The sequence below is a fragment of the Chinchilla lanigera genome, unplaced genomic scaffold (genome assembly GCF_000276665.1).
Source record: "Chinchilla lanigera isolate Chin_1 unplaced genomic scaffold, ChiLan1.0 scaffold00145, whole genome shotgun sequence".
Classification (NCBI taxonomy): Eukaryota; Metazoa; Chordata; class Mammalia; order Rodentia; family Chinchillidae; genus Chinchilla; species Chinchilla lanigera.
Genome location: NW_004955546.1, coordinates 807,222 through 825,519, shown reverse-complemented (window position 1 = coordinate 825,519; position 18,298 = coordinate 807,222). Strand labels below are relative to the sequence as shown.

Genomic DNA, 18,298 nt, shown 5'->3' with positions numbered 1-18,298 from the left:
TTCTTCAAGATAACTCACCTAAATTATATATCCTAAGTATTAAAAGGGAATATAATTTAAGCCATATTTTTAGAAATTCAATAGACTTAACTATTGCATAAATCATGCATATACTACTTGTAAAATTCTATTATGTAAAAATTCATTTATTGGCATTCAAAAATATTAAAATGATTCTTAATACAAAACACCTTATTGCAGGCCTTCAGGATACACACACACATATTTCCTAATCTCCAGTAGCTCAGAGTAATGCAAGAGTTTTAAAATGAATGTTGTGAAGTACAAAAACTTCTGAAACTTGAAATGTTAGAATGAGATACAGGGACTCTGGATATTTTTAAAGGTATAATGCATACAATTTCTTAGAGCTTTACCATCTGATTATTTGGAGCATCTAGTTGTCAAACTGGTTATTATTTTGGACAAAACAAGTATTCTTCAATCAGATGAAAAATTTTAAAAACAGTACCCTTTTAATGGAGGAAGCATTTAGAAAACCCAGTGCAATCAGGGGTAGTGGCACACTAATCCCAGTACTCTGGAGGTGAGGATAAAGGATCCCCAAAGTTCTAGCTCTGACTGAAAAAGAAATTAAATACATTTTTTAAAATGAGGGCCAGGGAGATAGCTTATTGAAAATGCCCTGTGATCAATCCCAGAAATGAAACAAAACAACAAAAATACCGTAATGCTTTAGTAATGCAAATTTTATGAAGATTTTAAATTTCTGAATTTCCATAATTTGCAGTATTATTTTAGTCTAAAAACAGAACCAAGAATAGAAAGAGAAAAAGCTCTTATAAAAACTGTTTGATACTAAAATAAAAAGTATTTAAAGAAAAAATGTATTTTATGCATTGTAAATTTTTGAAATTAAGGCACCAAAATTCCATGATTATTACAGAGACTAACAGGATCTATTAAAGATATATTTAGGCATAAGTATTATAAAAGTCATGGTAGTATGACTTAAAAGTCACAGTAAGGTATACTTATCCAAATAATCCTTGACCAAATTTAGTATTTCCCCTATTGTGGGAAAACTTCACCTAATACAATTTTCCTGTCACTATGTATTTTCTAGCCCAATACTTTTTTTTGTTTTTGTTTTTTTCTTCCAGTATCAGGAATCGAACTCATGACCTTGCACTTGCCAGGCAGGCGCTGTGCCGCTGAGCTAAATCCCCAGCCCCTAGTCCAATATTTTTATCAGTTCCCAATACCTCAAAGTATTCATCAGTTATTTACCAAAGGAAAAAGAGAAAAAAAATTTTTTTCAACCAGTCATAGTTCTATAAAATGGTTTTCCCTAACCAACTTTCATATAAAACCATGGTAGGTACACCACTGCTAAATTTTAAGACTAAGTACTACACAAAGCAAAACTAAGGGGAAGAAAACTAACTTCACAAAAGAGCACTTACCTCATTATCAAAAAGATAGTCATCATCATCTGATGTAGGCCAGGAATCATCAGGACCAGGTTTGCTGGAAAACCTGTACAGCAAAAACATACAATAAAAGTGGATGAGTTCTGTCCTTAAAAAAAAACTGGGGAAAGATTGGCTATCTATGTATCTAACGATGTTTCTTGGTTGATACAGTTAAAATTTGACTTCCATTTTTAAAATTTTTCAGTTACTTTTTTCTGTCTCCACTTCTTCCAATCTATGAAATAATCAGTAAAGATTCACTTTCACTCCTGTATCAGAGACTGACAGCCAACAGACCAGCAGAGCCTAAGAATAATTTGTCTTTACAAATTGCCTGCCCTGAAGGCTGAACTGAAAATCCAATCAATGGCTGATGTAACTTTTGTTACCTGGACTGAAACCTGATAACCTCAAGACAGAAAGATACACTGTCCCCTTTCCATACTCTGTTTCAATGGTGATGGTTTAGATTTAGAATGTCCCCTATAATTCTCCTGTGCATGGAAGGTGCTTGGATCATGTGGGTGCTACACTCATCGGTGCACTCATCCATGGGCAAGTCCAGTAGCTGAAAGTGCTCTTAAGAGGTGGGGTCTGGATGGAGACAGGTCATTGGGCCAGCACCTGGCAGGGTGTATTCTTGTCCCTGGTTCTTCAGCCCTCTCACTACTTCCTGGCTGCGGGGTAAGCAGCGTTCCTCCACATCTCCCTGCCATGCTGTTTCTGCCTTGCAGCCTGCTGAGTCACAAACCTTTCTTCCTTCAAGTTGTAGATATTGATTGTTTTGTCCCATTGATGGGAAAGTTACTGAAAGTGACTAAGACACTGGGTAATTCAGAAATAGCAGTCTTTGTTTTTTAGTATGGAAACCACTTACTAAGACAACTCTATTACTTCCCCTTACTCTAAAACAGTACAGAGAGACCTCTGAAACTTTAAACATGTCTGAAGGCTAAATGTACAAAAATCAAAGAAAAAAATATATCTTGTTCAATCAATTGCTCAATCTCTTCCCAGGGAATTAAACTATTAAAATTATAAAATCCAATTATCTTTCCTGTATGGCTCTGTCTTTTTCAGGTATACCTAAAGTAGCAAAATTTTCATAGACACTGATAGTCAAGCAGGAGCTGGCTAGAAAATCACTCCTAGTAGCTGTATCTCTGTTACCCTAAATTTAATCCAATATCCTTTCTTCAGTGCTCCTACTCCTTTGTGGCTCTTTGCAGGGCTCCATGGCAGTCTCCACTTAAAATCTTTAGCCTATGGAAGCATAGATTCCTGCAACAAGGATGTGCTCAAATAACTGAGAGTAGCTGCTCCTGAAAAGAAAGCTATTTGAATCATAATCATCTGCCGTCAGCAGAAGCATGTTACCAACCATCAACTAAACACAACTACCTCCAGCCAATGCAACCCTAGTCCTACCCTACACATACCGGAAGGACATCAACAAGTTGAAAAAATATGGATATGAGGGACAACTGTCCTGGGTCACAGACCCATGGAGTTCAGCTACTTCCAGTCCCATGGAAGAGTTAGGGGCGCTAAGCCACCCTCTGTAAATTGAGAAGGAAGGAGGTGATGGTACATTCCTAACTGCTATAGAGACTAACTGGTGGCTCAAATTACCCTAGCACCTTTCAAAAGAAGTCTTTAAGTTTGTCAGTTCTTTCAATTAAACAAAAGCAACAATATTTTCAGGACTCCTTTAAACCCCCAATTTTAATATGCATTTCTAGATAACTCCCAGTATCTTGTGTCTTTAATTTCTATATTACCTTTATCAAACTTGTGATAAAGCTCAATATTCTGACGTTTAAAACCCTACTCTTGCCAAACCTAATGTTGTTCTTCAAACCTGCCCTCCCCATTAATTCCATTCTTATGCTCTACCACTGAGCACACTAGACTCACTCCTCTATTCTCTTTGTTTTTGGTCTTTCTGAGACAGGACCTCACTATGTAGTTCATGCTGGCTTTGAGCTCACTTTGTAGCCCAGGCTGGTCTCAAACTCTCAGCGATCCTCCTGCCTCAGCCTCCTGAGTGCTGGGATTACGGGAATGTACCATCAGTCACAGAACGAGAAATAAGGAAGAGTACTAGACTTAGGAATTATGGAACCTGAGTTCAAATCTCATTTTTGCCATGAACTACATTCAGGTAAGTTACTTTAATAACATGGAATTTCAGATTGTCTATGAGAACAACTATTTGGCTAGGATGTTAATTAAACACGTTGAGCACTAGAAGGTATTTTGATTGGTCTCTTAGATGTCTTAAAATCGGAAATTCTATATATTTTTGTTCTATCTAAAGAACAGTAAGAGGGGCTGGGGATATAGCTCAGTGGCATAAGTGCCTGCTTGGCAAGCGCAAGGTTGTGAGTTCAATCCCCACTCCTGCAAAAATAAAATAAAATAAAATAAAATAAAGAACAATAAGAAATACTAAGGTAACAGAAATGAAAAAAAAATCAAGAAAAGCAGAATAAAAAGAAATAAAAATGAAGAAAATATTTCACTTATGGGGGAAAAAAGATAAGAAAAAAGGGGAAAAAAATTCATAGAACTAGGCAGTAGTAGCCTGAAAGGAAAACCAAAGTGGGAAATCAGTAAGTAGAGAAATGCATTAAAAATATCATCCCAATAGATATTTAATGTAATTAATACAATATGATTTACATGAAGACAGTCTTCACTTCCAGATCTGATATAAAACTTCTGATGGTAAAAACAAGATATTGTTTATCAGTGTAATCATCATGATTAGGACAAGCTCTTAGGCTCTCACCAGGCTTCTCAGGAAAACTAAACAGACTTGACACACACCTACCTGTGACTTTTCTGAACTGATCTGATATGACCTGTATTTTGATCTCAGCATTGCAGAGGTCCCTACCCACCTATGCAGAGGGCAATAGAATGCATCTGGGGGCCAGGCAGGTGAACAGTCAAAACTCAGATCAGTTACTTATTAATTATGGGATCGTGGGCCAATTAAATAACCTCCCTTAGTAACAACTGCCTAATTAGTAAACAACAGACTATAACAGCACAGGTACTTTGTCTAGCCTGGAGCACAATACTAAAAAAAAAATAGTTTCTTTTCTCTGCATTCACTAATTAGTAACTGTCTTGGTTACTTTTCTTTCGTTGCTGAGATAAAAGACCCAATGCCCAAAATTAAGGAAGGAAAGGTTTATTTAGCTTACAGTTTGTGGAGGTTTCAGTCCATACTTGGCTGGCTTGGAGGCAGAAGATAGCAAAGCAACAAGAGCAAAGGGGGGAATGGCAGCCGAACAGCGAACAGCCAGAACAAAGGGGAGGAATCCCGGCAAGCAGCCTCTTTCCCTCCCTTACGTTGTATACAGGCTACCCCACCTAAGGGGCATGTAGCTCTCACATAATCTGCATGCCCTCCTATTCCACAGGCTCAGGATGTATACAAAGTAAACACCCTGGCTTCCTGCTGAGTCACTCAGCCAAACCTCTAGACTCCACAAGTTGACATAATGTATCAACCATAACACTCCACCCCTTGTCAAGGTGGCAACCAGATACATTTCTTTAAACCAGTTTCCAGATATAAAGACATGTTATTACATTAGAACCATAACATTTTGCCCCCCAAAGACTCATGCACATCCCTTTATGCAAAGGGCATTTAGTCCATCTGCAATAGTTGCCAAAGTCCTAACAGTTTCAGCACTGCTGAAAAGTCCAAGTCCCAAGTCTCCTCCGAAATGTAAGGCAAACTCTTAGCTGTGAGCCCTTGTACAAATGAAAAGTTAAACACTCCCAGACAGAACAGCCAAAGGTGTTCTAGTGCTTCTCTTTCAGGCGACATCTCTGAACCTTTCCGAACACTTCCCACAAGCCATTTCCAAAGGCTCTTGAACCACATAGTCAAGTATAGTCACAGCAACAACCCCACTCCTCTGGTACCAAATTCTGTCTTGGTTACTTTTCTTTCGTTGCTGAGATAAAAGACCCAATGCCCAAAATTAAGGAAGGAAAGGTTTATTTAGCTTACAGTTTGTGGAGGTTTCAATTCATACTTGGCTGGCTCCGAGGCAGAAGATAGCAAAGCAACAACAGCAAAGAGGGGAATGGCAGCCGAACAGCAAACAGCCAGAGCAAAAGGGAGGAATCCCGGCAAGCAGCTGATTCCCTCCCTTACTTTGTAAACAGGCTACCCCCACCTAGGGGGCATGATTAGCTCTGGCATAATCTCCATGCCCTGCTCCTTCCACAGGCTCAGGATGTATACAAAGTAAGCACCCTGGCTTCCCGCTGAGTCACTTAGCCAAACCTCTAGACTCCCCAAGTTGACACAATGTATCAACCATAAAAGTAACTTATGATATTTAAAAATCTATAAGTTCCTACCTGGTTAAAGAGTCATCATTAGAATTCTCATCCACTATTAAAAGAAAGAGGTAAAACATATTTTGAATCAACCCAAAATATAAAATATTAAAAGTATAATACTTCGATGGTTTGTTAGAAAGTATTATTTTGGACTGTACCTGTAGACTATTCTAGAATGAATATACTATTGATAGGCAATGCATTAAGAACTCTTACTTTCCATTTTTTATTTATAAAATACAATGAAGAATGGAACTTATCAAAATTTGATATCTAAAAGCAAGCAAATTGCTATGTACAATGGCATCCTAACTGAATAGCATCATATTGACAGAAATGGTACCATTGGCAGTATCAGTGGCATAAAGTGACAGTGGCAAACAAATAGCAAGATTTTTCTGGACTAACAGCACTAGGAACAATCATAAAAGAATAGGCTTATTTTGTTATGACACAAGACAGCTGCTGCAGGTTTTCAGTTGAAACGGTTGAGTTTTAGGATGAAGTATTCTGTTACAAGGAAGCTGTATTGGGCACTCTAATTTGCAGCATGACAAAATATAGGAAACAGACTGAAACAAGGATCACTGCAATGACTGCCACCTCCCAGTGGAGAAGAGTTCATGAGAAATCAGTGTACTTACTCTTGCTAATCCTCTTTTAGGGAAGATGGTAATGAGCTCTCTTAGTTCTTGCTATTTTCTCTGTCCTACGTGTGATGCAAGCAAGGATCAAGTTTATATGCCATCTTACTTCTCAGGGAAAGAACCACTGCAAAGACTAATCCCTTAAGAGCTTGTCTAGTCTGACTGAATCGTTTAAAAGCCAGCACTGGGGAGGTTGCAACCAGCTGCCAGGGAGTACTATCTTATATGAAAAAATACATAAAAATAAAACCACTAACTCATTGAAGCTTTCAGAATGTGCCAAGTAAAAGAAGAAAACATTTACTTCATGCAAATTGTGAAAATAAAAACAAAAACCTAACAGCCTCAGATTTCCCATGACAGAGAATCTGCTCATGGAAAGTCAGGGCTGGGGCTGGGCTCAGTGATAAGAACATTTGCATAGCATGCACAAAACCACTGAATCCCTAGCACCGAGGGAGTGCGGACCAATAAAAATAATGAGAAAATCTGTCACGTTATAATAATATAACATGACTTATACTTAGCCCTCAAAGGAAGGGGATCACTTTGATTCATCTATAGTTTTCTTCACTCCCTCATCTTACTTCCCAGTGCCAGGTAGGTGTGAAAGACTCTGATGCATTTTGAGAAGCACAGCACTTGAAGTGTCTCCGTCCATTCTCAAAGGGTCTGTCTGGACCCAACAGAGCAGGATGGTCCAGTTAGTGCTGTGAAGTTCAGCATGATGTTGTTCTTCTCAACCCTCCTCATTATGGGGAATCTCCACAGAAAGCACGCCTTCTCAACATGTACAGCATATGTCATTAGCTCATATTCATAAACAAAAAACAAGGAAAGAAAAACAAAGGCTGGAGCTGGAGCTCAGTGGTAAAGCATTTGCCTGGAATGGCCAAAGCCTTGGGTTCAATCCCTAGCAACGTCCCCACCAAGGGAAAGAAAAAGCAGCTCAAATAACAGTATAATGATTACATTCAGTTACCTTGAACATTTATTATTTTAAATATTCAAAAAATATCTGCTGTATTACTCCAACTATGCAGTTGTTCAAATCAAACTCTCCAGTCAGTGATTGCAGTGTTGGGCGGGGCAGGGCACGGTGCAGGGAGGGAATGAACAGATGGAACACAGGAGCTATGTAAGGCTATGAAACTATTCCATATATGACACGACAATAGTAAATACATGTCGTCATACATTTGCCTAGACCCATAAGATGGAGTACACTAACAATGAACCCTAATGGTAACTGCAGGATAGGGTACAGCTCAGTGGTAGAGCACTTGCCTGGCATGCATGAGGCCCCGGGTTCAGTTCCGAGCACTGCAAAAAAAAAGAAAGAAAAAGCTATTGATTAAAAAAAGAAAAAGCTATGATTAATATTAACTGCAGTCTTTGGATGATAATGATGAGCCAGTGTGAGTCATCATCTATAACAAGTGTACTACTCTAGAGGATGGCACTAGCAATGGAGGGAGGCAACCCATGTGTGGGAGGTACAGGATAAACAGGAAATCTCTGTTTCTTTCAATTTTGCTGTGAACTTCAACTTGCTCTCAAAAATAAAGTTATCAGTGGATAGGGTGAAGCACAGTGGTACAGCACTTGCCTGGCACGTATGAAGTCCTAGGTTCAGTTCCAAGCACTGAAAAAAAAAAGAAGAAAAAGTTATTAATTAAAAAAATAGTTACTGAACCTACTATTACCATGTTATAGCAATTTGTCATCTACAACTGGCGATAATTAAAAGATCAAAGCAACAGAGTATAGGTATTATCTCCTAAGCTGAAGAATACGAAATTATATAGAACAATTTAAATTACATACTTAAGCAGGAAAATAATTGATAAAAGTGACTTAACATTTTATTTTTACTGACATAAATCACTTTTTAGTGATATAACTATGTAATAAAATTTATTAAGTGTAACCTATTTAGTTAAAAATTTAAAACTTTAGTATAATGTAAGTACAGAGAAAGCAGCATACTAATTTAGAAGCTTTTCATGTACAGGATTTAAGAAGTCAAAATTAAATAAATAGAATGTTTTAGATTATAAATTTCTTATAATTCATTTCTTTAATAATTCTGAATTCTAGACTATTAAGAAAGAAATTAAGAAAAAATATAAATGCAATTTACACAATGATTTTTCTAACTGCTCTTCTAGGTTCAAAACTTTCTCTTACCTTTTTCTTTTTCTTTTTTTTTTTTTGAGATTGGGTCTCACTATGTAGCTCAGGCTGGCCTTGAACTTGAGGTGATCCTCCTGCCTCAGCCTCCCGAGTGCTGAGATTACAGGAATGTGCCACCACTCTTACTTTTTTATCAGTATAGGACCACCAAGTGTAATTCACTATGAGAAGTCTTACCTGGATGGCTATTTTGAGAATTTTTAGGTCTCTTTTCTTCATATTCAAAAAGTTGCCTATATAAAACAATTATTGGTTTAATATTGATATAAAAATGTATTAGATTACTAAGAGTATATCAGCCAATATTACAGCTAATATTAGAACTTCATTTCACACACTTCAAATCTGTAAGATCTACCAACCTTTAGTAAGCCTGTAATTAAAAAAGAAAAAAGAGTAAGTAAGGTGAAGCAGTCAAGAACCAAGAAAGTCAGGACAGCTTTGTGTATTAGCTAGGTTAGCTCAATTTAAGGAAAACTGTCTTTAACTCAGAAGTCGCAGCTATAAAACCAACAGCTGTTTGTTCTTGGACAAGTCATTTCTCTGAGGCTCAAAATCTTCTTATAAATAAGGATTTTACTGCTTTAGTTCACTAGGCTCCTAGGAAGAGTTGATGAGATAACAGAAACCTGCTCTCAGAAACAATGAAGCAATGGAGTGATTTGTTCTTTAATGCTGAACTATTTTTTGGAATCCCAAATAAAACCCAATGTGTATTTTTTCACAGATTCTAATATTCAAATGTTACAGTTACCAGAAAATATTAAGTCCTAATTTTGATTATCAGCTGTTCTATTTTCTGTGGCTTATAATTCATGGCAAGTAAACTTTTAAATAATTTGTAGCTAAGTTTATTTATAAATATCTTATGAAATTAAATAATATAATTGTCCCCTACTACTGAACTAATCATGCTAAAGACAGAAAACTAAGAGATGTTCAAGACTTGGCATAAAACTTCAAGAGGAGGAGATAACAATCACAAATATGTATGCACCAAATATAGGAACACCCAACTATATAAGACAAATATTAATAGACATGAAAAATCAAATAAGCAATAACACAACTATAATGGGGGACCTTATACCCCATTTTCACAAAGAGATCAACTAGACAAAAAATCAGCAAAGAAATATCAGAACTGACCCAAAGCTGTAAACAAATGGACTTAGATGTTTACAATGTTCCACCCAACAACACATTCTTCTCAGCTTCACATAGAACATTCTCTAGATCATATACTAGCCCACAGAACATGCTTAAGTAAATGCAAGGGAACTAAAATCATCCCATGCATATTATCTGACCATAGTGCAATGAAATTGGAAATTAATGGCAAAAGAAACCACAAAAACCCCATAAGCACATAAAAATTAAATAACACCTTTCTGAACAACCAATGAGTCATAGATGAAATTGAAGAAGAAATTAAACAATATTTACAATTAAACAAAAATGCAGATACAACATACTGAAACCTGTAAGATACAATGAAAGTAGTCCTCAGAGGGTAATTTTGTATTGGTGAATCCTCACATCAGAAAAGCAGAACGAGCACAAATAAACAACTTAGTGTTGCACCTCAAGCTTCTAGAAAAAGAAGAGCAAGTCAAGCCCATAGCCCATACAAGGGAAGAAATTACAAATATCAGAGCAGAAATTAATGTAATTGAGATTAAGAAAACAATACAGAGGATTAATGAATTAAAAAGTTGATTCTTTGAAAGAAGATCTGGTATGGACTACTATTTCTCCTCTACCCAAGGAAACTCTGTGCATGATTCTAACAAAGATCTTCTGGTTCAATTTCCATGTCTATCTCCAACTGACTTGAAAGACAAAGTCCTCTTTTATAAGTGGAGACTGATTAAGTCACAGTGGGGCTTAGTTCTCTTAAGTCCAACTAGTCTACTGTGAATTTACAGAATTTTATTTAATGGCTTCTTTATGAGATAGGATTTGAAAATAATCTAGAAACGATGCTGAGACACAAGTATTTTCATTACTAAACAGTATCAGGGGTCAATCAGAAGTCTGCACCAATCAGAAGCTGGGGGTGATTTGGGACCTTTTACAACCTAAGAAAAGGCACTACACAGTATAAAGGGACTAATGGGTAAAGATCTGGTAGCAAAGAAAAAAGAAACACGGATCTCTTTCTGAAACATTATTTGAACTCCAGTAATTTACAATGATCCCAACTCATATTTGCTGGCAGGAGGCTAACAAAGGTCTTGAAGGATAAGCCACCATGAAGGTCTAAGCTAATATGTAGGCTCCACATAGGATTCTGAGTAGGTGGGAAGAGTCATTTTGCTTACTACGCATGTGGCTAAGCTAGGAGGTCCACCTGCCAAAGTAAAGTGCGGCTAGTTCAGGAACAATAACTGAGCATAAAAATATACCTACTAAAAAAAAGGTTGCAACTTAAGTCTAAGTGTGTATTACTATGAAGGCTCAGGGATCTGGATCAGTAAGGACAACCTGGTAGTAAAGGTTAATCATTATTACATTGCAAGGCAGACTTAATAGCAACACAAACAACAAAAATCACACCTGACTTGTGAAAGAGGATTGACTTCCTTGGACCTAAGGAATCTCTTAGGTTCTTCAAAAATTCAAAGAGGAGGGTATAGGAGATAGCTCCACAGAAAAGTAACAAGATTTTCTGCTAAATTAGACATTTCAAGACCCAAATTGCTAATTAGAAAAATCAAAGATGTGACACTACTTGTACCCCATAGAGAATTACATGAGCAATTAAATGGGGTCCCTAAGGATAAAGATCCTCAAGTCCCAAGATAGGCTCTGGGGATAGAGCTCAATGATATAGTATATGCTTTGCATCTGTGAAGCTCTCAATTCAACACCTACTTCTGTACTTTATAAACTAATGTAAAACTGCTTTAGCTAATATAAGATCAAATGACCAGCAAAATCAGATTACATATAACAAACCTCAGGCTGAGTGCCCCACCCCCAGCCAAAGCCAATGTCCACCTGGCCCGGTGCTGAGCTGGAGAACGGCCCAGGAACTGAGCAGTCCACCCCTAGCTGACACAGATGCCTGCCTGGGCTCCACACTGGGTCAGGAGGACCCAGAACTGAGCACCCCAGCCCACAGCCCCTGGGTTCCCCACAGCACAGGGCAACAGAAGTGAAAACCAACAGACTGATCTGATTGAGGAAGAGACCAATACCCAGAGAAGAGTTTCAATCCAGGACTGAAGTGACAGCTTACTACAGAGACCAGGTGAGAGATAGTCTTAGGAGATAGGCTGGAGACAGTGACAGCTAAATAGGGATCTCCTAGGAGGTCCAGGTTTTGACCAGGAAGATCATGGGGGCTGTATTCTCTTGTGGGAGGCCAGGCTTGGTGGGAGTAATAGTCTGAGGGGCAGTTCTAAAGAAGAAAGCATTTAATGTAGTAGTATGTTTATGCTGTGGCACCTACTTCCAGCAGAACTTAGTGGTCTGAACTATTATAGGTCAATACAAGGGTAGTCTAGTTCATTTAAATAACAGTCCTCTTTGTTTTGGTTAAGGGCTGTTCATGAGTGGTGTCTATGACTTGTCAGTATCCAGTTGAAATTCGATGCCATAGTTGTTGCTGAATTTATTACAATAGTCAAGGTAACATAGTAGTAGCTGGGAATTAGTTTTTTCTCTATGCCAGTATCTGCATAGCCTTGGGGTCATAAAGTATACTGTGGCTACTCCCTCAAAACAGGACACTAGGCCAAAGAATTTGTAAACCCAATCCAAAAAAAAAAAAAAAAAAAGAAACAGAGACATGAGAAAATAAGGGAACAAAATGCCTCCAAAACCTCCCAACTCCCCCAAAACCAGTTTGGATGGCCCTCGGGGAGGAAATCATAAACCACACAACAGACCGGTCTGAAAGGTACCCATATACAGGTAAAACAGTTCAACAAGGCAGTTGGCACATTTAAAGAAGATATAACTAATCAGATAATGATCCTAATGAAACAAATGATCAGCAGTCTAGAGAAGTCACTAATAAACAGCTTTTAGAACTAAAGACAGGGTTGGGGATTTAGCTCAGTGGCACAGTGCCTGCCTGGCAAGCACAAGGTCGTGCGTTCGATTCCTGGTACTGGAAGAAAAACAAAAAACAAAAATAAAAATAGAACTAAAGACAGAGATACAAAATACGAATGTCTAGCATAGAAAGAAGGATCCATAAAAAATTCGAACAGAAATTCAGGAGATCAAAAACATGATTGAAAGTATGTGTAGAAGCAGCAACCAATGTGAACAGTGTAAGACCTAGAGGACAAGGATGAGGTCAATGATCACTTAATGAGAGATATCTTAATGACAGATCACTTAAGGAGAGATATCTAACAACAAAAGAACATGAAAAATGGATTCAACAGCTCATAGATAAAAACAGAGGACTAATATAAGAGTAATTGGAGTTAGTGGAAAATCAGAAGACAGCACACAGTGCATAAAAAATCTGTTTATGTAAGTAATAGCATAAATCATACAGATAGGTGAAACGTATAGAACCCTGAATAGGCACGATCAGAAAAAACTACTCCATGCCACATAGTTTAAAAAATAAGAAATACAACATAAGAACAAAAGCATGCTAGAGAAAAGCAATGAATCACCTATAAAGGAAAACCTACCAGCATTAGAAAAGATTTCTCAACACAAACTTTAAAGGCAATGAAAGCATGGAATGAAGTGTTTCAAGATCTTAAAGAAAACAACTTCTAACCTTGACTGTAGTAGCCTGCAAAATTACCTCTCAAAATTGATGAATAAGATACTTTCACAATAAAGAAAACCTAAAGAAATTTCTGACCACCCCTAACCAATATTCCAAAAAGTTTTCAAGGATATCTTAGGAGAAAATGAAAATGTCTAAGATCCAATAAAACAAATACATCAGGTAGGGTAACAATTAAATAGAAGGGAAAGAAAGCAAAATAGCAATAGGAAATTAATACAATGACAGGAATAAGTCATGTAAATGGACTCATCAACCAAAAGGCATTGATTAGTAGAATGAATCAAGAATCAAGAAACAAAACAGTATACAGTACACAAGAAACACATTTAGCCAGGCATAATCCATGCTTGTAATCCCAGTCTGAGATAGGAGGATCACTGTGAGTTTGAGGCCGGCCTGGGCTACATAAGCGAGTTCAAGGCCAGCCTGTAATACACAGACCCTGCCTCAAAAAAAGAGAGACATTTAACATGAAAAGAAATTTACAGACTAAAAGTCAAAGGATGAAAAACAATATTCTATGCAATGGGAACCCAAAACAAGTGGGAGGAGCTATCCTATTTTCAAGCCAAAGCTGGTCAAAGGAGGCACAAAAAAAAAAAAAAAAAGAAAAGAAAAAGAAAAGACATACTAGTTAATGGATCTATTCAATAGGAAGCAATAACAATCATAAACACACCAAACCACAATGACTCAACTTGATGAACAAACTCCAAAGGAAATACAAGGTTAGATAAACATCAATACAATTATAGTAGGGAATCTCAATATTCCATTATCACAAATAGATCAATTAAACAAACAAACAAAAATGAACAGGGCCGAGGATACAGCTCAGTGGCATAAATGCCTGCCTGGCAAGCTCAAGGTCCTGAGATCAATTCCCAGTACCCCCCCCCAAAAAAAAAAAAATTAACCAAGAAATATCAAAGTTGAACCAAACCGTGAACAAATGGACTTAATACATATACAGTACAGTAAGTCCCCTGACTTATGAATAAGTTCCATTCTGGGAGAACGTTTCTAAGTCAGATTTCTTCATAAGTCCAACAAAATGACTTCACTGGCACAGCAGACTTTACATGTTTTGTGATCTTGTCCTTGTCCTTTAGAACTGTGACAATGGTTGAATGATTCATGTTATAAAAATGAGTGATATCTACTATCTTTTTGCCTCAGTCCAATCTCTCAATTATTGTCACTTTTGTTTCCATAGTTACTTGCTATATGCTTCTTAGCAGTCCTCTCCACATCACCACTGCTTTTCCTCTTGCTTCTAGACATCCTGGGCCCTGAATGAACACGGCACTACTATATGCTATTGCACTGCACAGTAAGCACACAGAAGCACAACTGGGACAATGTCCAGCAGACTCCTGAGCTACTTTTGTGGTTTGTTTGCATTTACAAATATCTATAAAGTGAGGTCCATTTGTATCTCTGAAAGTTCACAATTTGAATGTTCATAAGTTGGCGATTTAGTACAGTGCTCCACCTAACAACAGAACACATGTTCTTTTTAGTATCACATGGTACTTTCTCCAAGATAGACCACATACTAGCTAATAGAGCACACCTAAGTAAATGCAAAAGAACAGAAATTTTGCCATGCACATTATTATATCACAGTGTAATGAAACTAGAAATCAATAGGAAAAGAAATCACAGAAATTATGCAAACATATGGAAATAAACACACTTTTGAATAATCAATGGGTCACAGAGGAAATTCAGAGGAAATTAAGGAAGAAATAGGACAGTTTCTAGAATTAAATGATAATGCAAGTACAGCATACCAAAATTTATGGGACACAATGGAAGCAGTCCTATGAGGGAAGTATACAGCAGTGAATGTCCTCATTGGACAAACAGAATGAACTCAATTAAACAATTTAATGATGTATCTCAAAGTCTTAGAAAAACAAGACCAATCTAAACCCAAAGTTAGTACAAGGAAAGAAATTATAAAGATCAGTGCAGAAGTCAATGAAATGGCAACAAAAATAAGCAATACAAATAATCACTGAATTGAAGAGCTTTGAAATAAACAAAATAGATAAACCCTTAGCCAATTTTACCAAAAAAGGAAAGAAAAAACACAACCCAATGCAATTAGAAATGAAAAAGGTGAAATCACAATAGACATTGCCAAAATCCAGGTAATTATTAGCAACTACTTCACAAAAACATATGCTAAACAATTGGAGAACTCAGAAAAAAATGGAGAGATTCCCAGATGTGAAAAAATAAATAAATAAATAAAAATCCTGAATCATCCAGCATAAGGCAAGGAAACTGAAGAATTAATAAAAAAATACCAACTAAAAAAATCCCAGGACTTGATGGGTTCACAGTGAAATTCTACAAGAACTTTAGGGAAGATCTAATACTAATACAAACAAAGTAAGAGCTAAAGAAACAATCCTGATATTTATATGGAATCAGAAGAGACCCAATATAGCAAAAGCAGTCCTGGGTAACAAAAGCAAAGCAGGTGCAATCATAATCCTGGAGTTAAAGTTATACTATAAAGTTATAGTGATTAAAACTACATGGTACTGGCACAAAAACAGGTATGTACATCAGTGGAACAGAAGAGAAGAAACAGAAACAACCCCAGGCACACATATCCCACCTTGTACTAAACTAAAATCAAAATGGGTGGAAGATCTAAATGTTAAAATAGAAGCAACCTGCTGGAAGATAAAATATGTAATACTTGAAGACACAGGCATAGGCAGGACTTTCCAAACAAAACCCCAATGGCTCAAGAAATAATGAGAGTCAACAAATGGGGTCAAATTAAAAAGCTTCTGCACTGCAAAGGAAACAACCAAAGCAGTGAAGAGACAACCTTCAGAATGGGAAAAAAAATTTGCTAGCTATTCCACAGGCAGAGGACTAATATCAAGAATACATAAAAAAGTCAAAAAAATTATATCTCCTATAATAAAACTCAGTCAAAAATGGGCAACTGAAATGAAAGATACTTCTTAGAATCACAAATGACCAATAAACACATGAAAAAATAATTATTGCCACCCATGAGAGAAACACAAATTGAAACTACACTGACATACCATTTTACCTTACAAAGAATAGTTATCATAAAAAAAATCTAAATATAAATAGTGACAAGAATGTGGGGAGAAAAGGAACTTTTCTACATTGATAGTAGGAATGTAAACTAGTACAACCACTAATGGAAATCAGTGTGGAGATTCCTCAAAAAACTGAAAGTAGACATTCCATTTGAAATTCCAGCTATGCCCCTTTCTAGATATCCTCTGAAAGAATTAAAATCCTACTAAAAGATGCATGGATATTCATGTTTATAGTAGCACAATTTATAACAGCTACATCTTTGAAACAGTGTATATGTCTGTCATCAGAAGAATGTATAAGGAAAATGGTATCTATACACAATGGAATACTACACTGCAATAAAGAAAGATAATCTTGAGGCATTCATAGATAAATGGATACAACTTGAGAATATAAAGTTAGGTGAAATAAGTCTGACACACAAGCTCAAGTATTGCATGGTTTCTGTTAATGAGATACACAATACAAACACATATACATATACATGCAAGACAGGAAGAAGGGAGAAGCTCAAACTATGTCCCCAAATTTCAAATATATTTTAATATATATACTAATTTGATTCATTTATATTACTAGCTTATCTTAGATCATTGAAAAGAAATTTTTGTGTTGTCTTTCTTTTTTGTAAAAATCTTTCAGGTTTATATCTTGTACTCTGAGGAAGTATTTTGAAGATAACAGCACATAGTATATTAACTTGTTATTCCCTTATTTTGATACAAAACTTTATTTTCTCATTTAAAAAAGCAAACATAAGTCAATATTACTGTATAACAGCATGAATCCTATATATACAGTGATTTTTGTGTTGCCCAATCCAAACTGTACAGTCAATATTACTGTATAACAGCATGAATCCTATATATACAGTGATTTTTGTGTTGCCCAAACTGTTGTCTATCTGACAGTTTGTGTTGATATTTTTCATTATGTCCCAATAACTTTAAGTTAGTCTTCTTCCCATTGATTTCTTTGACTGTATTATCTGACTTCATTAGTAGTATTCTAGAACACTACTAAAGTTTTGTTTAAAAAAAAAAAAAAAAAACAACTATACCTTCCAGGCTTATCCACTGCATTATTTGCTTTTTTCTTTTCTAACAGTTCTGCCACTTGCAGTCTGTTTTCCCTTAGAGCAAGCAGAAGTGGTGTGAGGCCATCCTGTGAACAAGCAGAAACAATTTATAACCCACACAATTGCCTATTTCTCAACTGAACTGAAAAACTTGTAGAAGACTCTATGACTCTAACCTAATATAGATAATATACAGCAGTCTCTTCCTGTACTTCCACATATGCTACCCCTGTCCTCTGCCCTCTGCAGCACACTCTCTCTGCCCAGAGTTGCTACATGAACTCAAGTGTCAAAACTCGCTGCAGACATTCAACTGTTCCAAGGATCTTTCCATCACAGCATTTATCATGGTACTTTGGGGTTAGGTACCATCTCCCACCTAAATCAAAAGCATCTTGAGGACAGGGGCCATATCTTTTAACTCAGTAGCCCCAAATCCTAATGCACAGTAGTAAAAGATTTAAGTATTTTTATTGAATTAATGAGCTAAATTATCTCTAGGCCAGAGATTCTCAGTCTGTATTCCAAAGAATCATTGTCCACAAGTTCTATATCTCAACAGGATTCAACAATCATGTTTGAGAAAGTAAGAAAGTTTACTGCTTCAGCAGCACATATACTAAAATTGGAACGATACAGAGAAGATTAGCATGGCCCCTGCGCAAGGATGACACGCAAATTCATATATCATGGA

The 18,298-nt window shown here is 36.6% G+C and overlaps 1 protein-coding gene across 7 annotated transcripts in view; it reads right to left on the bottom strand.

The window, feature by feature from the left end:
- The window catches only part of Ankrd30a (ankyrin repeat domain 30A), a 91,844-nt gene that overhangs the window by 64,769 nt on the left and 8,777 nt on the right, over positions 1-18,298 (bottom strand). For 5 of the 7 annotated variants that reach the window (XM_013508375.1, XM_013508378.1, XM_013508376.1 and 2 more), the window contains exons 4-9: positions 17,587-17,690; positions 8,831-8,886; positions 8,067-8,102; positions 7,745-7,780; positions 5,829-5,862; positions 1,428-1,500 (exon numbers count right to left, since the gene is read on the bottom strand). In XM_013508375.1, the coding sequence (XP_013363829.1) occupies positions 1,428-1,500; positions 5,829-5,862; positions 7,745-7,780; positions 8,067-8,102; positions 8,831-8,886; positions 17,587-17,690 (339 nt within the window). Of the gene's footprint in view, positions 1-1,427; positions 1,501-5,828; positions 5,863-6,454; positions 6,520-7,744; positions 7,781-8,066; positions 8,103-8,830; positions 8,887-17,586; positions 17,691-18,298 lie in introns of those variants that run through there. The other 2 variants (XM_013508380.1, XM_013508379.1) reach the window with 2 other exon arrangements.